This window comes from Magnolia sinica, chromosome 2, assembly GCF_029962835.1.
Source record: "Magnolia sinica isolate HGM2019 chromosome 2, MsV1, whole genome shotgun sequence".
Taxonomy (NCBI): Eukaryota; Viridiplantae; Streptophyta; class Magnoliopsida; order Magnoliales; family Magnoliaceae; genus Magnolia; species Magnolia sinica.
In genome coordinates this window covers 43,165,438-43,190,747 of record NC_080574.1, presented here as the reverse complement: position 1 = coordinate 43,190,747, position 25,310 = coordinate 43,165,438, and the positions used below count along the sequence as shown (strand labels likewise).

Genomic DNA, 25,310 nt, shown 5'->3' with positions numbered 1-25,310 from the left:
GGGGCTTGAAAGTCAGAGGGGGGATTTTATGCCCGACCTTCCTTCGGCTTTATCTTGTTGCACCTCATGTTCCTCCCCTTCTCAAATTCCCCTTATGCTCCTGACTACCATTTCCCTCCCTTTCACATTGTCCCCAATTCGAATCCTTGCCTCTCCACCTCGATTCCTCTCCTCTTTCCCATGGTTAACCCCTCGCAATTCCTCTTCACCTATCAATTTTCCTTTCCCTTTGACATCATCCCTACATCGATCCCCATCATTGTCCCCCTCCCTCCTACTTACCCCTGATCCCAGTCCCTCTCTTCCATTGTTTGCACCTCCGGGTCTCCCTTCAATCCTAGAATGGCTTCGACAACCCGTAGCACCTGACTAAGGTTTCTATTCTTCTGCCTGCTTCAGAATCCCACTTATTCCCCTGTCGCGGATGAAGATCTTCTCCCACACCACGCTTGTTTGAGATCGCCCCCCTAGAAGGTTTGCAGACCTTCTCGATTGATCTCCTCTCAAGTTTCTTGGACAAGCTCTCCTTGAATTGGGAGTTCAGTCTCTAGATCAATGCCCTCTTTTCGAAGGTTTTTTTTTCTTTCACTCTGGTTCTTTACATTAATCTTATTTCTCATTGAATGGACTCCTCTATCATCTAAGTTGGGCAGAGTCCAAGGGATTTTGCTAGAGACTGAAAGTTTGGCACATGCTAGTGCCACGCATTTTATCGAAAAACCCCCCCCCCCCCCCAAAAAAAAAAAAAAAAAAAAAACACTGTTTGGATTCCCCCTTCCCCTGGTTGGGTGAAAATGAACAGAAGTTGGTGCTTCAGAGGTAATCTTTTTCTTGCAAGTGTCGGTGGTATTCTTAGAGATGAAAATGGTGGTTCTATCTTGTCGTTTTCAGACCCCAACAGCCCAGCAGACAGGACGTTGTGGATGCATCAGCATTAAAGGAAGCCCTTCAGATCCGTGCATCCAGTAATATCTGCCCTATGGTGATTGAAAGTCAGGTCCTCTCTTTGATCTGTTGGATTAGAGATGAGGAGGAACCATGGTCACTGCACTATATCCTAAACAAGATCATATTTTTTTAGATCCAAGTGAAACATTGTGTTTAATATTGTATGTAAAGAAGCTACAATGTAGCTGTAACTTTGGCATTAGAAGGCTCTAATCGCCCATCCGTGTGATTTGGAGATTAGGTTCTTATTTAATTCAACTTGTTGCCTACTGAAAAAAATAAAAATGAAACTATAATTTCGGTACAACAGATTACGAGCCAATGAATTTTTTAAGATGTCATTGGAACCTGGGACCTAGAAAAGCAGTATGCAAGGAGAACTGTCAAACAATTATTGATAAAAGGGAATCAGGAACATCTGCAGAATTGCATTTAAAGTGCATCAAATTAAGAGAACGACTAACATGAAATACCTCTATACAAATGATGAAGTCCTGAACACTTGATTTGAACTGCAAGCCTTGAGCTATAGGACTTTTGAATAAACCTAAAGCATATAGGATTGCAATTGCCACACCCTGCCACCATGTCAAGAAGACGATCGATTTAAATACCAGGAATTTGGCCAATGGTTTTATATGCGCCAATTTATCCTTTGTAGCAGTATAGAATTGAACGAGACAGTACAAAGCCCATGTTTGACTGAAGTTGAGAACCACTGCCATGTAAGGATATCTACAAAATAAAAGCAAAAAAAAAAAAAACAAATGTTCAACCAATCAGAAATACACTAAAGAAGAAACCAAACTCCGCAAATGCCCCTTAAAGAACTTAGAATTTCATGACCAATTGCTCATCTCTTAGCTAAAGACATTCGCTATAGAAATTGCAGCATGATAAACAGGACAAGATTACTGTAGGAATACAAATACAAATGCAGGAACTGAAAGCTCAAAATTATGAAATTTACATGATTAGACACTTCTTCTGTAGCTAAGCAGTAGAGCGATGGGCCCAAGCCTCAAGCAAATAATATTTTGACATGCACAATGACTATATTCATAATATCAAAGACTCCTCAAGCAAATAATATTTTGACATGCACAATGACTATATTCATAATATCAAAGACTTCAAAAGACCCGTTTTACCAAAAAACCTGATAAAAAAGAATGTGCTAGTATAACTTTACGTCATTGGCTACTAAATCTCCACAAGGCCTGTTTCACACCAACAACAACAACAACACCAGCACCATGCGACCTCATTGGCAACTAAATCTCCACAAGGCCTGATAAAAAAGAATGTGCTAGTATAACTTTATGTCATTGGCAACTAAATCTCCACAAGGCCTGTTTCACACCAACGACAACAACAACACCAGCACCATGTGACCTCCATCAATTCATCAATGTAGAAATTCCCAAGGGCCTACACTGTAGCAAATGTGTTGTTGTATTTTATTGATTGTAGCATGAATATATGCAGAGGAGAGAGGATCTAAAAGATCTTATAGGAAATCTTTAACACATACATCCTAGTAATAAGAAAATAATCTAACCCTAATTAGATTTGTCCTAATCTACTTTAACATCCCCACTCAAACTCAAGTTGGTTTGAGAGAACAACTCCAGTTTGAAAGCCATACATATTTATTCAGAATAAAGGAAAAGAAAAAATTTCCATGGCGATGAACTGGCTGAGCAACGATGAGTAGTAAGCAAAGTGCCGAGTAAGGAGATGAGTAGCAGAAGCGATGAGATGATGAATGGTCATAAAACGACGAGTAACCTTAGGTGAGCAGGCCCTTTTGACAACGACGGATGTGAACCACCAGACCAACTGTCTGGGTACAAAGAAGTCTAGGCCAACCGCCCAGCACCAACAAGCCTGGACCAACTTCCCAGCACAATAACAAGTCCGATCTGACGAATAACACATCTTATCAAAAAAGGCCTGATACGGAGAAATCACTTCGTCGAATGTACGCGGAGGCCACGAAGAAGTCTGTAGTTGCACTCAAATCTGAGGATCAAATCCAGTCAATACCCAGAAATCCAAAAAACCCGAAGCAGTGACCAAAACCAAAATGCCACTCTAAAACCCCATGAAGGGTGGGCCATTGTGCGAACACAACACCAATCACACAATCCCAACCATCCAATCAAAGAACTCTACAGGACCACAAAGGGACGGCCCCATAGACTAGCTGGCCTCAGTGTTCGAAACCCCACCATCCATAGACATCGCAACCAAATCCCAAGACAATTGAAAAAGAAAAAGAAATTCTCCCAAAACTCATGTCGATCTAGGATCGTCGGCTGCAATGAAGAGTAGTGTTTAATGGGCCCATGGTAAATGGAAGAAGATGAAGAGTGACAGAAAAACAATGTTTTCTTTTTCTTTTTTTGAAGGGTGATGAATTTTATTAAAAGGAGAGGTACGTTCATATTATCCAATTTCTGCATTCCCGCCCCACCCTAATGCACGGGTTTGCAAACCTCTTCCCATTTGAGGAGGTGAAATTTGGCACCTTCCAAAATTCCTTCTTAACTTATCCAAAAATACTAGCACCGAATGGGGGCATTTAAATAGGGACATGAAATGTAATGGCATTTGGAAAGAACCAATTTGATGAGTGTAAGACGGCCTCCAATAGAAAGATACCTACCCTTCCACCTAGATAATTTCCTTTTAGCTCTCTCAATAACCTTGTCCCATACATGCTTGGGTGGCTTGTCAATACATAATGGGAGCCCCAGATAAGTTGAAGGAAAGGAGCCTAGTTTGCACTCGAAGATTGAAGCTAAAAGAGCAACTCCTTCACTGCCGAGATTGATACCCAACATTTCACTTTTGGTCACATTGATCTTCAAACCAGATACAGCTTCAAAGCACATAACTATCTTCCTCAAATCTTCAACCATTTGAGGATCGGCCTCACAAAAAATGATCGTATCGTCCACAAATTGAAGGTGAGATATTTGATCTCCAAAATTCGCAACCCAGAATTTAGAAAAAAAAAAAAAGAAAAAGAAAAAAGAAAAAAGAAGAAGAAGAAGATCAGATTCTTGGCCTCCAATGAGCATACCGCTAAAAGCTTCCCCGCAACAAGGAAAATGTATGGAGAGAGCGGGTCCCCTTGCCTTAGCCCCCTAGAAGGTTTGAAGTAACCTTTCGAGGATCCATCAACAGGTACTGAGAAGGATGGGTATTTGATGCAACCCCAAATCCACATCCTCCATTTATCCTTATAGCCCAGTCTACCCAATGTATAATCTAGAAATTCCCAGTCGACATGATTATAAGCTTTCTCTACGTCAGGTTTGCAAACAACTCCTACTTTTTTCTCCCTAGCCTTCGAGTCGATCCATTCGTTGGCTATAAGAAAGCTATCAAGAATTCGTCTTCCTCCTATAAACACACCTTCATTTAGAGAAATAACATTATGTAGCACCTCTTTGAATTTGGAAGCGAGCATCTTAGCCAGAATTTTGTACAACCCCTCGATAAGACTTATAGGCTTGAAATCCTTCAACCCCTCCGCTCCCTCTTTCTTAGGAATTAAAGCAACGAAAGAGGCTCCCAACTCTTGAGATGAGCAACCTTTCTTGGAAAATTCCTTCATGAAACTCATCAAATCAACCTTCACCACATTCCAGAAATTTTGAAAAAACGCAAGAGGAAAGCTGTCGAGGCCCGATGCTTTGTCTCTACCCAAACTGTCGATCACTTGTTTAACTTTCATCTCGGAAAAAGCCCTCTCCAACCAAATAGCTAGATCTTTTGAGATGTTATAAAAGTAGAGAAAGTCTAGCTTGCGGCGAATCCAATCCTCTCTATATAAGAGATTCTGATAAAACCCCACTATAGCTTGGCAAACCTGGTCTTTGTTCTCAATTCCAACACCATCCACCAAAAGAGAGTTGATTTTGTTCAAGTAGGCTCCTACTAAAGCTACACCATGAAAAAGGAGGGCGTTCGTATCCCCCTCTTTCAACCAAAGTGCCCTCAACCTTTGTCTCCGCTTAATTTCCTCCTCCTTGAGATGCTTTTGAGTAGATTTGTGAAAGAGACCACCTTTTGTCCTTATCTTCTGACAAGGAATCACTCCTTTTTTTCTCTCAACTCAATGTTATGGATTTCCTCTAGGATCACATCCATCTCCTTATCCTTGGCCCGAAAACCTCATTATTTCGGATGTTTAACTTTTCTTTCAAAAATTTCATTTTCTTGTGAACCCTAAAGCCAGCCGACCCTACAGCCCGGCATGAACACCACCACTTCTCCACAAGGTTGGCGAAGCCCTCCGCTTCCAGCCACATCAACTCGAATCTGAAAGGTTTCGGACCCCAGCTCTCAGATTGAGTTTGGAGAAGAATCGGGCGATGGTTTGACACGAGTCTCAGGAGCCCCTTTACCTCCGCCAACAAAAACATATCTACCTAGCTCGGGCTGACGAGAAATCTATCTAAACACAACATAAGAGGGGGGAATAGGCCATTGGACCAGGTAAATTTGGCCCCCGACATGGGCAGATCAATCAATTCAAACAACTGGATCCATCGCAAAAAGTCCTTCGTGCTCTCAGTGATACGACCACCCTAGGAGTTCTCGTACAAGAAAAGCCCTTCATGCTCCTGGTGATGCGACCACCCTGGGAAAAGTCCTTCACCGTGGCAAATCTAAGGTGGGCCCTAGGAAAAAATTGAAAAAAAGAAAAGAAAAAAGTAAACACAGTAACGATCAGAGGTCAAATAGCAACAACTTGGGCTTGCAAGCAATGTAGGCAGATTAATCATGATCAGAGAGCAGAGCAATCAGAACAGGGATTAGCGTTTAGAGATCAAACATGAGTAGCGGTGATGACAGACGTGCAGTAAAAAAAGTGGGCTCAGATCTCACAGCACAAGAGGACCCTGTTTTGGACCATCAAAGTGAGCACCACAACACGTGATGATGCAGATCTGATTGTAGCAACATGGTACAGATCACAGAGAAGAAGGATGTGATCAACACAAGAGGGCGACAGATCCGTGTCTATGTTTTCAGTTGACAATGGCAGTGATAGGGACGTCGGATCTAGGGCTGATGGCTGAGAGCAGATCGGAAGCAAGATCAACAACTGAAAGATGTTACTGATGAGTTGATAGAGATTAAAGCATAATCAGTTTTGGTGAATGGTAGGGGTGGTGCGCAACATCTGCAACTATGAAGACAGGTGGATATGGCAATGGTTTCCAACGACAAGGGTTGACCAGATCTGGGGATGGTGGTGCTGCAAATCTAGTAGTGGTAGGCTGCAATGATGGATTCGCTTGCCGGATCTGGTACAGATGCAGGTGTTGTAGACAGCAGCAGATTCCGATGGTGGTTGATTTGGATTAACGGTAGATGGATGCATTTAATGGTAGTAGTGGGGATAGAATCCGACAATAGCAGGTGTAGAGACAATTGCGGTTGCGGTGTCAGGCAGGTTCTTATCTGGTTTCAAAGATGGTTTCCTTCACAATTTCGAAGAAGTCGAAGATGGCAGTGGCATGAGAAACAATGAAGATGGTTTGATCTGGTTGTTCGTCGAGATTACAATGCCAAATTGCACCAGCAATGGTGATGGCAGAGACAGGGTTGAGCGATGAATTGGGTTTTTCCATCGGGTTATAAGGATGATGATAGTGTGGATTGCAGGCAACGATTGGTAGGAGCAGATGAAAATGGGGCCATTGAAAACGTGTTTGTGTAGGAAAATCCTGGTTGTGTTTCGATGACGATGTCCCCCTGTCACAGTGACACCAAAACAACAAAGGGGAAGAAGAACGGGAGGTGGCGTTGCAGGGTGTGAGTGGATCAAAGGCCCCAGATTGGGAGCTTTGATGCCATGTAGAAATTCCCAAGGGGCTACATTGTAGAGGATGTGTTGTTGTATTTTATTGATTGTAGCAAGAGTATTTATAGAGGAGAGAGGATCTGAAAGATCTTGGAAGAGATCTTAAACAGATATTGTAGTAATAAGGAAATAATCTACCCTAATTAGATTTGCCCTAATCTACTTTAACACTCACTGTCACCATCATAGCCTTGTCCAAGCTCTTCAAGGTTGGCTCCATGAATCTTGTTCTGCCAATCATCAAATTAGAAACAGGAATTTCATGGTTGCTAGGCAAAAGTTTAAGAACAACTACCCACCCGGCACAACCTCCTTTATCAGGGTTCGGGGCTGGCTGGATCATTGCTACTAGGCTGAGTTTCCATGGTTGAAAAGGAAGATAAATGGTGTGTTTTTACAAACTTAGGCCAGAATTTTGGTAACTGATGAAGCGTTTACCTATGGTGTCCTCCCTTTTCTAACTTTACAGCTAAAGTGACAGATCCAACCTGTCCATCTATGACCGTTTGACCAGGAAAATCTGTCAAATGGACCGATTGAGATGCAGTCCAAACAGTTTTGCCTCCTAAACAGGTTTCGATGTGACCCAGCCTATTCTAACCCAGGATTCCATGCCAACTGTCTGCTCCAATCAAGGTTTGAAAATTCTGTTTCAGAAATCAGATAGCACCAAATGCTCAAATTCAACACACATCTAGAGAAATACATTATATGTGGTCTTAAACACCTCTTCCATCCAATTCATCATGATACATTATACATAATGATTTTGGGAGATCATCATTGTGTGCCTCAAAACTGATATTTATCCCTTGCAAAATTTCAATATCAGGTTCTTTACGAAACCACCACTAATGCCATGAAGCATTTACATTGCATCAGGTTGAGATGCCATGGAGCATTTAGATTGCATCAGGATAGAGATGGAGCATTTACATTGCGTTTGCATCAAGTTAGCTGCTCAATCCAAGATGTGATTGTAACTTGTTACACAATAACTGTCCTCAACTAAGACACTCCCGTTACAAGCAATTCACATGATGAATACATTTAGCTACAAACATTATGTGTTTCTCTCAATCTAACCCGGTCAAGTGTATTTGTAACGTAATCCTGGTCGCTTGCTTCGGCGGGTTTCAAAGGAGCCTTGCTTTGTAGCTAGAAAAGGAAGAAGAAAGAACGGAAGATCTAACGCAAATTTAATGAATTTGGCATCCAAACACGCTCAATCCTAGAAAAACAAGCCCTCTATTCTCAATTTTCTCTGAATTTCTATTATAAAAGCCAAAGCGCTCCTTTACAATGCCTAATTCCCATGTCTTTATAAACCTCCTACAACAAACTCCTAACTAACTACAACTTTCACAACTGATCACCTAACTATGCTTAACACTAACTATTGTGGTGATTAGTTGCTAATCACAACTAACCCCGACAACATCTAACTAACTATTGCTTAACACTAACTAATCATGGTGATTAGTTGCTAATCACAACTAACACCAACAAACCAAAACTAATCCTAACAAACTTTCTAACTACCTAACTAACAAGTAACCAACACAGGAAGGAAATTACAAGTATGCGAAAATATGCCACTTGACCTCATTTGTCCCACAAGTGCCTCATGGGGCCCAATCACAAGTAGAGAAATCCAAGCTGACTAAGTAAATGATGGGACACATGCCCCCATCAGACCTTTCTTGTTGGAGAGAACTCATCCTCAGGTTAGCATCCGAACACTTGAATGTTAAGTGGTCGTGAAGTGTTTGTCGGCATCCCCCATTGTTGAATACTTTGAACCGTGGATGTAAAAAATGACTTCTCCATAAGATCTTCAAGAAATCTACATGACACCTAGTTATGGGTTTGTTTTTTTTTTTTCCATCTACTAGAAAGGGTACCATCTGCAGGCTCCGCAGCCTCAAGCAACCGCCATAGGCTTGGTTTGAATGGTTCAATAACACCTCGGTGGGTAAAACAAAGTAGTGCAAATCATACTATATTTTCTAGAGAGGTTTCAATATCACTATATTTATTATTTATGTTAACGACATTACTATTACAGGCAATGATATGGAGGAAATTCGGTTACTGAATACATTCTTAGTAAGGAGTTTCATATTAAACACCTTGAGTCTCTCATATACTTCTTGGGCATTGACGTAGCTAGATCGTAACTAGGTATAGTTCTTTATTAACAGAAGAACACTCTTGATCTTCTACGAGACTGGTCAGCTCAACCCATACATCCTCCGATGGAACAAAATATCATCTTCAACTTGAATAGTGGTAAATTATTGCTCAATGCTAGATTGTATCAGCAGTTGGTTTGCAAGTTCATATACTTGACAATTACTCATCTTGATATCACCTATGTTGTCAGCGTGGTAATCCAGTTTATGCATGCACCCCACAAGTGTCACTTGGATGTTGTTTATCATATCTTGAAGTTTCTAAAAGGGTCTCTTGGTAGAGGAATTCTCTTTTCTAGGCATGATTATACTCAAGTTGAGGCATATATTGAGGTTGACTGGCAGGATCTCTTACAGATAGATGATCGACTATGGGTTAGTGTGCTTTGGTGGGTGGAAATCTGGTTACTATATGAGTAAAAACAGCCAGTTGTAGCTCATTCTAGAATCACGGCTCAGTATCGGGGTCATGGCTCATGAGGCGTGTGAAATCTTTTGGTTGAAGACATCATTAACTGAGATGAGCATCCCTGTGTTTCTTCTAATGGCATTTCTTTGAGATAATTTGACTATTATTCATATCTTCTCCAATCTTGTCTACCATGAGCATACCAAGCATATTGAAGTTGATTGCCACTTTCTCCATAAAAAGGTGACTTCTTAGGTGGTTTTCATGTCCTACAAAAAATCTAAAAATCAGCTTGTTAACTTTTTTTACCAAGGGCATCAGTCGTCATCAGCTTCACAACGCATGTAACATGCTCCAACTTGAACGGGTGTAAAGAGATGTGTGTGTATGTGTGCCGGCATCTGCTTATGTAGTTATGCGAAGTCGCACTCCTTTATTATTAATAATATGAGGGTTAGTCACATCAGACTAACATCCCCCCTCTCTCTCAAATAAGAGCCACTTTGAAGAACCACAAATCAAGAAAGTAGACCCATTAAAATAAAACTAATAGTTGACATCTTGGCAAAAGAGCAGACCAGAAAAGGCTACATAAAAAAGTCTGGTGTAACATAAAATTTGAGCATTATCGTACCCACACGCCAACTTAAATTCTCCTTCACAGTATACGCCAAAGGCTTGTAGAACCACTGCTAAAAGAGCAGTAAAACTCTTTATTATCATCTGTAAAAATAAAAGGGAGCATTAGTATTTTGCTTTTCAAAATGGAAAGACGGCAAAAGGAACACAGTAGAACATTTCTTAGGAAGAGGAACTTAGAAAGGTAATACTTCACCGACTGAAAGCAGACATACATATTGAACAATTCCAATCTTCACTACTTGGTAAAACCATTCACCAAGTTTCCATGGTTTTAAGATATAATTCATTGGGAAAGGATGCTTTACTATTCCCTGCTCAGCACTATGTTGCAATAGGGGTGTCGCAGAACTTGAGCGACCCTGACTCTTCATAAAATCGATTGTGCTCTTTTCCCCACCTAAATAAGAGAAAGAAATCTATCAGAAAATTAAACTAAAAACCCAACAAAATATGGCACTGCATATCACAACAAACAATGATGATGATAATGATGAATTATGAGGACAATGACGATAGCATAGAAGATACAAATAGGTAAGAAATGTTACCCTTTTTTCATGTAGAGAGCTCAAAATGTCATAAATGGATGGGAAATGGATTTTACTTTCTAAAGAATTACCAGGATAACAGTAAACTTTTTTTAATGGCACTAACAGCCAAACTTTTAAACCATGAATCAATTAAAAGTTCATGGCTCTTTCCAGCCGTCCGCCAATACACAAATTGGCGTGGCACCTAGTTAGAAGGATCCTAAACTAAGTTTCTGAAACGATTCATGAATGAGTTCATTATTGTGGAAACCCATTGAATTTATTTGCATACCAGGCAGCTGTCAATCAGCATTTGTGAATTGCACAGGATCCAAATATTCCAAATACAGCCCTTAGCATATCTCGATTTCATTGGTGTCTTGATGACAATCCTTTATCTTTATGGCTCAATGACACATTTAAATAGGTCGCTTAATCAGAGTTATCATAATAACTATAACAAACAAACAAAATTGCTGTGAAATTAAGAGTCATCACTCCCTCCATCATCCCAAGAATGCTGCACTAGTTACCTTATTGGTTGAGATTGTTGAAGAACCTTCTCAAATTTTACGGTGCAAGTTTTAATCACTGAATTTGATTTGTCTCCCCTATTAAACAAAAACTTGGTGATGCAGGACGGATGGCCTAGCCTAGAATGATGTAATGAGATCATCAATGGATTAACTAGAACAATTTAAAGCACAAAATAATGCTAATCAATCACAAGCTTAATGAATTTAAGTATTTAACTATGCTCAGATTCAAGACTAAATCACAAGCTATCAATTAGATCTTATAAAACATGATTAGATAGGACCTATGGAAGATAGGACTTCCATCTAGCATAGGTACCAATCATCATTCAAAGGAAGTACTTGTCTTTGTTAGGGTTGATAGACCAAGGCTGATTTAAAGGTTTAAGGAATTGGAAAACAGGTTCAGATTTTCAGATTTTGGGAATATAACGCCTGGGAATTTGGAGATTTTGGATTTGAGAATTAGGGTTTGAGGTTTTAGGGATTTACGGTTAAAGTTTTAGGGATTTAGGAAACTAGTGATTAGGGTTTGAATAAAGTAAGCAAAGGATGAAAGGAAGGGGGAGGTTGATTGTACGGACAACCCTATAAGTTGTCCGTACGGTTGTACGGACATGTGGGTACGGCCTGGTATGGCCGTGCGGTTGTACAGTTGTGCGGCCAAGTGAGGTGGGTTGGATGGGAGTTTGGGATGGGCTAGGTTGCGGGTGTATGGGTTGAGAGAGAAGAACAAGGATAGATGTGGAGATCGCTTGTTGATGGGGAAAGAAGAGAAGAAAACTAGAAAGAGAGAGAGAGAGAGAGAGAGAGAGAGAGAGAGAGAGAGAGAGAAGAAATATATTTTGAAGGGAAGAGAATGATAACTAGGAATCACTCCATGGCATCACATGAAGTTTTACTTCATCCAAAGCAAAGAGAGAATTTTTTTTTTTTATTTCATATGCAATAATGGCTAAGGTGGGGACGTCCAACCCTTGTATAATCTCACCAAAGACCTCTTACAAAAAGACGCTCAATAAAATAAAATTTGTTCTAACTCCCTAAACTCGGCAAAAAATAAGCTAAACTAAAAAATAACAAACATATAAACAACTAAATAAACTAAACTATTTCATGGCCCACGATCAAGATGTCCAATGACGATGATCCAGCAGTCGAAATGGTCCAACTAAGTAGCCCACATGCATCTTCCCAGTGTAGGGCCTTCAAAGATGCATAATCATGCATGTGGGGTCTTCAACGGGCTAGGCACTCGAATTGGGTCCATAGGGCCCCATGTATACATCACCTAAACATAAAGAAATGGTAGCTCTCCTCCTCTAGTATACTCTGACTAGTGCTCGGATGTCCTCATCAGTTGGGGAACAAACACGAGGTTGGGTGATCATCATTTGATGATTATATATGATCGCCTCAACTCCATTTCCTTAGACATTCTAATTGCCATTCCCTTACAAGGCCTTTAATGCCTCCAAGCCATATAATCACAAATTGGACGGCAATGTTGGATGCTCGAAGATCTGGCCCATTCAAAGGTCAGAATTGAAAATCGAGCCCATCCAATCATCCATATCAAAGATCTAGATCACATTAAGGACCCAAATGAACTGGTGGTAATCATAATCGTATCGACAATCCGGATGGGTGTTTTGGACTAGATCAATAGTCGATGGTGTGAAACAACCACTTGCTCTAAAAGCTCAAGCTGTTAGAGGATGGTGTATCAATGTATATAAAGGGACTTCAACACTCCCCCACACGTGCGGGGTGGAACTCTGCACAGGAACATACTGAGCAAAGGTCAGAGGGACACTCACACCATAGACAGGCTAGGTTTGATTGCCCGGTCCCTGGACTTGATTTCCTGGCCTCTCGTGGGAGAATATATTATGGAAGCATATTTGATGCTCCCAAGATTCGATCACTTGACCTTCCGCTCTGATACAATGTAGAGGTGTGAAGATTTGAGGAAGAAGATGAAAGGAATGGAAGAGAGAGAGAGAGAGAGAAAGAGAGAGAGAGAGAGAGAGAGAGAGAGAGAGGTTCGGGGAAGACATGCGTGGTATGTTAGGGCTACCACCCCACACACAACCTTTTTATTATACTACTAAAGTCACAATAAAGTAATTTGCGAGAGTACCAAACACTGAACATGCATAAACAAAAAAGGACACATAAATACATCATTCTTGATTTTCCCTATAGGTGGTTGGTTGACAAACTCATCTATCTCGCTATTACTTGGCCAAATCTTTCGTATGTTGTGGGGGTTGTAAGTCAATTCATGCATTGTCCTTGGACAACACATCTGAATGCAGTATATCGTATTCTTCGGTATCTCAAGTCCTCCCCAGGCAAAGGTTTACTTTTTCAACTGCATGGCCATTTTCATCTATCTGATTACTCTTATGCAGATTGTGCTGGAAGTTCACGTGATCAACGTTCTACGTCTGGGTATTGTTTGTTCATGGGTGGCAATCTTGTCACTTGTAAGAGCAAGAAACAATCCGTCGTGGCGAGATCTTCTATCGAGGCCAAGTATCGAGCAATGACTCATGCGACATGTGAGCAATGTTGTCAAAATTGTTATCGTATCGTATATTGTAGTAGGGGTTGAATTATATCAAATCGCAAATCATAAGATTTCTTCTTATTTACAGTGTGTGTAGTAGGGGTTGAATTATATTGAATCGCAAATCGTAAGATTTCTTCTTATTTACAATGAGTGTGTGTGTGTGTGTGTGTGTGTGTGTGTGTGAAAAGATGTAAGTAAATCAGAAAAGATTAAAAACTCATCAATCATCCATTTACCATCAACATGTACCAAAAAAGGAACACATATCATGATATTATCAATTGAGAAATTCTATATGGTATATACATCATGATAGCAAAGGATTCTTGTCTTTTTCCTTTGTTTTCTTTTGTTGTCTTTCAAAAAAAAAAAAAATTTGCCTTAAAAGACATACAAGAGTCCTTTAAAATTGTTATTCTTTTGTACCTCTCTTGTGTAAAATCATGTTAGAAAAAATGGTATTCAATTCCATTGTGAATAAAAAGATATCTTGATTTATTTGCTTTGGGTTTTTTTAATATCGAAATCCCCAAATCTCCTATCTCTCAAAAGAAAAAAAAAAAATGAGGATATTTTTAATAGTGGAGAGCCTTTTCATATTTCATGACCAAAATGGTACAAAGAAAAAGAAAATAATAATAATAATTTTAAAAAAAATTGATTTTAAAGTTTTTTGGGCCCATTTAGGTAGTCCATGATTATCTTACGATTTGTACGATAATTATATGATTATTTAGGATTCACAATTTGGGTGTATGATTCAAATCGTACACCGATACGATATGATACGATAATTTTGATAACATTGCATGTGAGCTTATTTGGCTCTGAACCCTCCTGTACGAACTTGGTTATCCTCCTTCGACTCATATTCCTTTGCATTGTGACAACCAGGCTGCCATTCACGTTGCTAGCAATCTGGTGTTCCATGAGCTCACGAAACACATTGAGATTGATTGTCATTTCATTCGGGAGAGTTGCTGCAAAGGAAATCTCTACTCCTTTCCTTCACTCCGGGGACTAGTTGCTCGATGTTCTTACCAAATCTCTTAGTAGGGATGCTCGTCTTCGTATCATTGGCAAGTTGGGCATGATCAATATCTATGCTCCAACTTGGGGGGGGGTAGGGGTATAGAGAAAATCAGGGATGATGTATTTGTGTCCTTTTTTTGTTTGTGCATGTTCAATGTTTGGAACTCCTGTGGAGTACTTTATTGTAACTTTAGTAGTATAATAAAAAGGTTGTGTGGGGGGTGGTAACCCTAAGATACAACACACGTCTTCCCCAAACTTATCTCTCTCCCCTTCTTCAAATCTTCTCTATTCCATTCCTTTCATCTTCTTCCTCAAATCTTCACATCTCTACTGATTGTGGGCCCCACAGAGTCACGGACGCAATTGGATGGTCCTAATTGACAATCGATTACACTGTAGTGCCACATATCCACCATGGATACTATTACACATGCTTAGGATGAGTTGACAATGCACAATGACCATTAGGTGGCCCCAAAGGGTGTACAGTTACTCCTTATGCCATGGTGACATCCAGGGCATTGAGAGCATTGAGAACTGTTCTGAAAGCCCCTTGAATAATTGTTGATGTCAAGATTGCCTTGCCCATATTGCGCCGAAGGTGTCCCGTATCAGTTACGATACGGGCGTATCATCCGTTACGTATCGGTAATGACCGATGCCGTTACGCGATACGAGGCCGTAACGGGCACCCCTCCGATATCGTATACGTAACGGCCCCGTAGTGGTTGTTACGGGGCGTAACGGCCGTTACTGCCCAGTAACGGTCAGAAAATGGTATCTAGTTTTTTGGCTTTTTCAGGTCCATTTTTTCACTTTTTTTCAAACTTCTTTCTTCCAAACATTTCCTGAATCAGTCTATTACTATTTTCGACCAAGCTTAGCTTCATATTTTAGAGAAAAACAACTTATATTAAATATTTTCTTGATTCGAAGCTCTGTGGGCCATTTTTCAGAAATTCCTCAAAAATAGGTATTTATACTTTTTATTGAATGTTTTATTGTTTTAATGGTAGAATATGATGTGTTAATCATAGTAGAACATGTTAATGTGCATTTTACAGATTCTTGATGTCATTTTCTTTCTTTTTTTTTAATTTTTTTCTATTTACGCACTATTTTCGGCCCTTCTTTTGAAAATTTGAAAAATCATTTTTTATTAAATGTTTTGCTGTTTTAATAATAGAATATGATGTGTTAATCATAGTAGAACATATTAATGTGCATTTTACAGATTCTTGATGTCATTTTCTATTTTTTTCTATTTATGCACTATTTTCGGCCCTTTTTTTAAATTCGAAAAATCATTTTTTATTGAATGTTTTGTTGTTTTAATGATAGAATATGATGTGTTAATCATACTATAACATGTTAATGTGCATTTTACAGATTCTTGATGTCATTTTCTTTTCTTCTTTTTTTCCATTTACGCACTATTTTCGGCCCTTTTTTTGAAAATTCAAAAAATCATTTTTTATTGAATGTTTTGCTGTTTTAATGATAGAATATGATGTGTTAATCATAGTAGAACATGTTAGTGTGCATTTTACAGATTCTTGATGTCATTTTCTAATTTTTTGCTATTTATGCACTATTTTCAGCCCTTTTTTTGAAAATTCGAAAAATCATTTTTTATTGAATGTTTTGTTGTTTTAATGATAGAATATGATGTGTTAATCATAGTGGAACATGTTAATGTGCATTTTACAGATTCTTGATGTCATTTTCTTTTCTTTTTTTTTTTGCTATTTACGCACTATTTTCGGCCATTTTTTGAAAATTCGAAAAATCATTTTTATTGAATGTTTTGCTGTTTTAATGATAGAATATGATGTGTTAATCATAGTGGAACATGTTAATGTGCATTTTAGAGATTCTTGATGTCATTTTCTTTTTCTTTTCTTTTTTCTATTTACACACTATTTTTAGCCCTTTTTTTGAAAATTTGAAAAATCATTTTTTATTGAATGTTTTGTTGTTTTAATAATAGAATATGATGTGTTAATCATAGTAGAACATGTTAATGTGCATTTTACAGATTCTTGATGTCATTTTCTATTTACGCACTATTTTCGGCCCTTTTTTTTGAAAATTCGAAAAATCATTTTTTATTGAATGGTTTGTTGTTTTAATGGTAGAATATGATGTGTTAATCATAGTAGAACATGTTAATGTGCATTTTATAGATTGTTGTTATCATTTTATTTATATTTTTAAATTTTTTTCTATTTTCGAATTAGTGACTTTATGTTTTTATTTTCTTATATTGGACAGGTTTTGGAGCTTCTTAGGGTTTAGAACATAAAATCATCTTTATTGATTAGATTCTGAAACTGTATATAATATTATAAATTTAGAATAGGGAGAGTGTCAAGTAGACTGGACTCACAATCTCACATAGACATAGGTCATACACTCATGCTCATATCTAATCTATATCTAATTATCTAGTATCTACCTAAACCTAAAGAAATGCCTGGGTCTGTCCAACAAGTGAGGATATTGGATGGCAACATTGTCAAAGGGTTGGTGGTATTAGGCACTAAATGAAGTGCAACTATTTTGAAAGACTAGTGACTGGTGGAATTACCCGTCTTAAACAACATTTGGCACATCGAAAGGGTAAAGTTGTGGGATGTACTAGAGGGCCGAAAGAGATAATGATTTTAATGCAAGCTAGTTTGGATGAGTCGAAGGGTAAACGTGTTATTGTACAAAAGAAGAAAGATGAGATTTTGGATGCAACTCGACAGGAGGTGTTTGGTCCTGAATATATAGGCGTTCGTGATGAAGATACTATTGATTCTGACGAAGATTCAAATCGGGAATTAACTATAGCTAGGAGAGAGAGCTTGCGTCTAGCTCGTGAAGAAGAAGAACGTCACCGCATGACAGGGGGGCAGTGGGAGTGGGAGTGGGACTGCTTCTGCGGGGGGGGGGGGGGGGGTAGGTTTTATGGGTTACGACGTGTTTGGGAGCCGACGACAGACATCTTCATATGATGCCTCTATACATTTGGATGAAGAAGTAAATGAGCCTACGAGACCATCTATTGATCCAATCTTATTTAGGAAAGAATCAACTAAACAAAAGAAGATAAAACAAATGTGGAGTAGAACTTCCGTTAAGAAGCTAGGTAGAGCAACAACAAAGTTATTTATACATGCCAACATACCTCCTAACACGGCCAATTCTCTATATGGGCAGGTGGTAATTGATGCAGCAGCAGAAGCAGGTGAAGGAATAAAAGCTCCCACGGCTAAGAAGATTAGGGGAAAATGGACAGATGCAGAGTATGCAGATATGAAAGCATACGTGGCTACCTTTAAACCTGTATGGCAAGCCAGAGGATGCACGATCATGTGTGATGGTTGGACTGGCCCAACCAGACGCAGCATGATCAACTTCATAGTGTACTGCTACTTAAGAACTATATACCACAGGTCAATTGATGCTTCAAAGGTAATAAAAGATTCTACTTATATTACTGGACTAATGGATAAAGTTGTGGAAGAGATTGGAGAGGAGAATGTAGTGCAGATTATGATAGATAATGAAGCATCATATAAGCTTGCAGGACATAGGTTGATGAATAAGAGAAAAAATCTTTTTTGGTCACCATGTGTTGCCCATTGTATTGATCTTATATTGGAAGATATTGGGAAGAAGAAGAAGAATGTTAAGGAAATGGTCGAACGGGCAAGAGAAGTGATGACGTTTATTTACAACCATAATCAAGTAGTCGCAATAATGAAAAAGTTCACAAAAGGACGAGAGTTGTTGAGGCCTGCGGCAACTAGATTCGCAACAAACTTTATAGCATTAGAGAGTTTATTCTAGCATAGGGGAGAGTTGAGTGAGATGTTCGCTTCCCGGAATGACTCAACACAAAACAAAGGCAGAAGACATCAAGGACACCGGTTGAAGTTGCGAACACCATACGAGACAACAAATATTGGAAGAGGGTCAAGTCGATCCTAAAGGTGATGGAGCCACTAATGATGGTACTTCGTCTTGTTGAAACCGACGAAGCACCTACCATGGGCTTCTTATACGATGCCATGGATAAGGCAAAGTTGGCAATTCAACGTGATTGTAGAAGCTGAGAGTCTTATTGGAGGATGATCGACAGGAGATGGACAAGACAACTCCATCAGGATCTTCATGCAGTAGGTTACTACCTAAATCCTAGGTACAGATATGCCCAATCATTTGTTGCGGATGATGAAGTTCGTGTCGGGCTAAAGAATGTGATAAAGAGATTAGAGCGTGACTTAGATATGCAAATAAAGGCACTGAATGAATTAGATACATTTGGAAACCACCTGGGTAGCTTTGGAGATGCTCTTGCACGACATGCAGTATCTAGGTTACAACCAGCCGAATGGTGGATTAATTTCGGAGAGAACGAAGGCTCTCCAAAAAATTGTAGTAAAAGTTTTGAGTCAGACAACATCTTCCTCTAGCTGCGAAAGGAATTGGAGTTGTCTTGCACTTATTCATTCAAAGAATAGGAATAGATTATATACTGGGACATTAGATAAACTTGTCTTCATGCACTACAATATAAAACTAAGAATGCGACGACATCATAGGAGCATTACAGCCGCCGATGACGTAGACTACTGTCCAATAAACGAGGACAATATTTATGATAAGGATGACCCGCTTCTACCTTGGTTGGAAATAAGGGAAAAGTAAATTAAAGAGGATAATGAAGAATTGAAAATTGATGACCCAGAAATACGCAGAGCGCAACAAGAGAGTCGTGCATATGTGTTGGACCCAGTAAGAGGGGCAGTGTTTATGCCAAGTACAGGTACGGCTCAAGATCAACAAAAGAGTACGAACAGTGGTAGCATGACCATGTCGGATGATGGTGATGATGACCCCCCTGCCCCTGATGCTGGCACTTCTGATGCTGCTCAGCACCCTATACAGCCATCTACAGATCGCGATGCCGATGAACATCAACGAGGTAGTACATGAGATCGGACTTATGAGTGTACCAAGTCATGATACAGCCAGTAGGAAGAGGATACGTCTAGTGGTGCACCCGGTCCGGGAGGTTCGGAACATCAGCAGGCTCATGGTCCTGGTTATTATGATGGATATTCTTATGGTCAATTGAATTATGATTATGGTAGTTATATTGAGCCTGTTCCATCACATTCATGTTGGAGTAGTCCTCCCAATCAATATTCATATGATTATAGAGATCCAGATCCAAATCTAAGTTACTCATCACAGCAAACGCACTCTCAATCTCAAGATTCTCAACAGCCTAAGTATGGGCACCAGTATAGCTATTCGACGAGCACTGGTGGATATCCTTACTTGGGGTCGGAGTGGTTACCTAGTCAGGATCAGTCATCCTCTGGTTTCGTTGATCTAGTATTTCTTTCTGGCACTGGATATTATGGATATGCATCACCTACACATTTTGGACAGCCTCAGCCTGACGATGACGATGACGTGGAGGTCGAGCAACCACAAAAAAGTAGATTTTCATTTTGGTGGTGATTTGTGATTGTTAGTATATATTCGTATTAAGGTAAGTATTTGCAGCAGACAGCTCACAACAATATTATTGCAAGAATGAATGCACACACTTGACATTGCCGAACTTGTATTTAAAATAGCTCCTCTAACAACCAATCAAGTAATCCTTAATCAAATTGCAAGGGAGTATATCAAACACTACTATTTTTTTATTAATATTCTTGACTTGAGGATGACAGGTCATAGACAGGAATCACAGTCACATCCACGGGTATGTTCGAGAAATTCCTCCAAAATAATTGCAAACACCTAATGTAAGATATTTTCATATTACATTCATTCTAATATATCTATCATTGATAGTAGATAGTTAGAAAATTAGATATATGAATTTTGTAGTCAAATTCAGGTTATCTGGTTCATAAATTCATCAGACAGTCCGATACAACTTCTCACCAAAGAGTGGACCGTTACACCACCATAAACATGTTCCAATTTATAAATGAATGCATATTTGGAATGCTTAGAATATTCTGGATTTAATCCATATTTTTTCATATTTTTTTGGCGATAAAAAATTGCGCCGTTACGGGCCGTTATGCCCCCGTATCCGTATCAGTATCGGAGGGCACCGTTACGCCAACCGATACCGATATAGGATACCTTGATTGAGCCCCATGGTCATTGCCAATAAGTATCCCCAACTGCAATCTTCATCTAAGTTAGGTGTCCCATACAGAGGACATCCATGACAACAATGACATTCTGGTTTATAAACATTTCTAGTTGATAGCTCACACATGAATCATTTGCCCCACTAGTAGAGAAATTGTTCAAGAGCTTAAAAGGTCTAGCTTTCAACTCCATCCTTCCCTTTTATCATGCATTTGTGGACCGTCCAAGTTACACAATTACATTTAGCTCGCATTCATGCTCTCTCTTTAGTGGTTGTGTTATGTATAACCACATAAACACGCGTGCTCTAGTTTGGACATTCGCGTTACAAAAGAAAGAATGAAAATATGAGTCTAAGAATGTATCCTAGAAACATTTTTCTGGTAATCCATTTGCCACCATAGAGAAACACTATGGAGGGAATAAATAATGCTTTGAAAAAAAGGACTGAACCTCGACCCAAAAGTTTCATTTTTTTCCCGATACAAACATCTAGTCACTTTGTCTATTATTCTTCCAACTAAATGATATATCCGCAAAATGTGTGAGTTAGGGAAAGAACATTCTCTTGTTATTGATATTGTGAATAAAAAATATCATTAATTGGGACTTGAATGTCATGGATATCCTCCTCAAGCAAGGGGATTTGGAAATCAAGCAAAATTGGAGCTTTCAGGATTAAGTCCTAGTCGGTGTTTCAAAGAACCTCAATTGCAGCAGGACAAGGATCCAATTAGTCACATGTGGAGGTATCCAGGACCTAGTCAAGTGGCGGCATTTAGATGGCTAGCAGAGAAAAACAAGATTCTTACACTAGATAATCCAAGGAAAAGGCAAGATGATAATTCCCAACGGGTGTATTATGTCTCCAAGAAGAGGAAAATGTGGATCACCTTTTAATGCATTGCCCATTCTCTAGAAAAGTGTGGGAAAGGTTCCTAACATTGCTGGAGGCTCCATTGGTCATGCCTCACAAGTTTGGGGACTTGATACCTATGTGGCTGGTCTTAGAAGCGGAAAGAAGAAAAAAAGGATGGTATGACAATTAGTTCTCTCATCCATCATATGGTTGGTTTGGTTGGAACACAATTCTAAGACCTTCAACAATGAGGCTTCATCTCTAAGTCGGGTGTTTCATAAAGCTCGATGGTCAGTGATGGAATGGGCTAGAGCTGATAAAGCTTTTGTGGATTGCACTTCAGAGGCATTCTGAGGGAGCTGGGGGGAATCCTCCCACTTGTATTACCTGGATATGATCTCTCATCATTCCCTTTGTTTCTCTATTGCCATTGCTTTTTAATAAAATCTTTAGATACTCTTCAAAGAAAGAAAGTGTAAGAACCACAAGCATTCTCAACTGCTATGGCGATTTCAAGAAGGAAGGCTCCAAGAAACACAAAAATGGAGAATTTAAGTTAAGCTTTCTTAATTTTTATTTTATTTTTTTTTGTTTTTTGATGCATCATTCATGTAGAGAGAAGAAAACACAGATATTTCTTAGGTTTCACTTCCAACATCAGTTCAGTGACCTTCTACAGTGCCCCTCCAAACCTCCAACTTCTTTGTTAAAAAAAGAAAAGAAAAAAAGCTTCCCATTTTATGCAAATAAGCCCCTAGCAATTAAGTAACACATGAAAGCAAGGTTTTTATCGAGGAGATTATAAGTTGTTGATCATAAATCATTAGCCCATAAGCTTTTTATGAGATTTTAATATATATATATATATATATATATATATATATATGTAGAAAACTCTTACGCAAGATTTAAAGAAGTGAGATATGATTGAATCTCCTTGGTTCTATCATACCACATCAAGATCACACAAAACAACGACATGACACCACAACACATTATTTGTTGTTGTTTACAGAAAATGAGTAAGTTTGGACTTCCAAGTTCCAACATCAAAAGCCTTAAAAAAAAAAAAAAAAAGGGAAATACTTAAGCCTTAATCTATGTCAAATTTCCAATAACCATCATCATTAGAGTTGTTGTATGGTATATTTGGAAAAATGCACAACTCAAATGACCATTTCACAAGTGCGACATATGTTATTTGGCCATAAAAGGCTCCAAATAACTTTAGAAATGTAAACAAAGGAAAACAACCAGCAATTGCGTATGAAACAATTCAGCCCACCGTAATCCTTCTTTCTTCACTTGAACCATAAGATGTGAGTTAAATTATAACAAATTGTAAGGTTTTGAGTCATGAATCATAACATTACCCACATAAAGCTTCAATTCAAACATACTATTCAGATCATTATTGATAACAATGTCTGAATGATTGATTATAATTGATGACAAGTAACATCCTTGTTATGGCACCATTTAAACACATTAGACACAGTTCTAGAGATTGTTTTAGTTGAAGTTTTGATTTGCTTACTAGAACAAAATGTTTTGGCATTTTGGCCATCTCCATGTTTTCATTTTGGAAGAATTGAAATACGATTGCTCATTGGGCCTATACATGGAAGAGTTCTTGGTGCCCTAACCCCCAACCTCGCAACCATATTTAAAAGCAATCGTAACTCTTCATAACAAGTTCTCTTCTGACCCAAACCTCCACAACTATTTACCCAATAAAGTTGTATTCATCACCTCAAGATTCTTGATACCGACACCACCCTCTTCATAAGATTTATAGACTTCTTCCCATTTTAACAAATGGAATTTGGAACCACCTTCCACCTCTTGCCAAAGGAAGTTGCGCTACAACCTATCCAGCTTAGCTAGCACTAAATTAGGACACCAGAATAGGGACATGAAATAGACTGGCAAATTTGTGAGAGTCACTTTAATTAGAGTAATACATCCCAATAACTGCATCCCAAAGATGCTTCGCCAGTTTGCCAATACACAACGACAAGCCAATATAGGAAGAAGGGAAGGAGCCCGCCTCACATCCAAACACACCTACGAGCCTTGAGACCTCTTCCCTAGAAAGACGAATACCCAACATGATGCTTTTTGCAATCTTGACCTTCAGCCTTAAGACCTCTTCCCTAGAAAGATGAATAACCAACATGATACTTTTTGCAATCTTGGCCTTCAGCCTTGAGACAACCTCAAACCAGCGGATAATCAACCGCAGATTACCCACCTCTTCGTTAGCATTACAAAAAAGAAGCATATCGTCCGCAGATTGCATAATAGAGATCGGAGAGGATAGCCTACCCACACTAAATCCCCGAAACAAGTCGTTTCATTGCCCCCTTTTCTAGCATCCTCCCAAGAGTTTCGACAACCACTACAAAGAGGAGATAGCGAATCCCCTTCGTGCAACCCCCTCGAGCTTTGGAAAAAAAAAAAAAAAAAACCTTTAGGCGAATGGTTAATCGACACCGAAAATGTAGCCAAACTCATCCAAATTCTCCATTTCAGACCGTAACCAATTATGCCCAACATATAGTCCAGGAAGGCCCAATCGACATAATTATACGCTTTTTCAATGTCCAGTTTGCAAACAACACCGCTTAATTTAGCTTTATGTCTAGAGTTGACGCACTTGTGCGCTATCAAAGCGTTATCCAGGATTTGCCGACCCACCACAAAAGCTCCTTGGAACTTGGAAATAACACTTCCTAGCTTCGCTCTAAATCTAGTTGCTAGGACCTTTGCAAGGATTTTATAAATACTTCTGATGAGACTAATGGGCCTGTAATCTTTCAGTTTTTCCACTCCCGAAATCTTAAGGATCAATGCAATGAAGGAAGCCCTAGTATCTCTAAAAAGTCTCCCCCTCCTATGAAATTAGCAAACAAAGTTCAAGACATCCCCTTCCATGATTTCCCAAAAGACTTGGAAAAAGGCTACAGGGAAGCCATCCGATACTGGCGCTTTGTCCCTTCCCAAGGAAAAAAATGCTTCTTTTACTTCAGCTTCCGAGAATTACCCCTCTAACGAATCAGCCTCCTCGCTCCTCGCCAAAGAGGCTCTGAAAATGCAGGTTGTCCAACTTTGGTCTATCCCACGGATCTGCATGCAATAAATGTTGATAGAAGCGAACTATCATCTCACATATCTTATCCTTTTCTTCCACTCTTTCATTCCCCACCACAATATTGTGGAAAAACCGAGTGTTCTTATTTTCCTCCTTAAACCAATTCGGCCACGATCCTCTTCCTCCTTAAGACGCTTTGCATATTCTTGCCCCAAATTCACACGAAGATTGATGCCATCCTTTGACATAGTCTCCCCTCCACTTTGATGTCAAGAGAATGGATCTTGCTAAGTTTAAAGTGAAAGGAATGATTCCATTTTAGAAATTAGGATTTCGGGGGGCGCAGTAACATGTTCCCTACTTTTGACAAACATGGGGATACAATCCGGAAAACCAACAATAGATGTCAGCACTGCCAGC

The 25,310-nt window shown here is 39.2% G+C and overlaps 1 protein-coding gene across 5 annotated transcripts in view; it reads right to left on the bottom strand.

Annotated features, from left to right (window-relative positions):
* The window catches only part of LOC131237048 (protein LAZ1), a 50,285-nt gene that overhangs the window by 22,126 nt on the left and 2,849 nt on the right, over positions 1-25,310 (bottom strand). For all 5 annotated transcript variants that reach the window (XR_009166996.1, XM_058234686.1, XM_058234688.1 and 2 more), the window contains 3 exons: positions 10,294-10,478; positions 10,074-10,162; positions 1,422-1,683 (listed from right to left, as the gene is read on the bottom strand). Coding sequence is in view for 4 of the 5 variants with exons in the window: in XM_058234686.1 (XP_058090669.1) it covers positions 1,422-1,683; positions 10,074-10,162; positions 10,294-10,478 (536 nt within the window). In the remaining variant the exon portion in view is untranslated. The remainder of the gene's footprint in view (positions 1-1,421; positions 1,684-10,073; positions 10,163-10,293; positions 10,479-25,310) is intronic.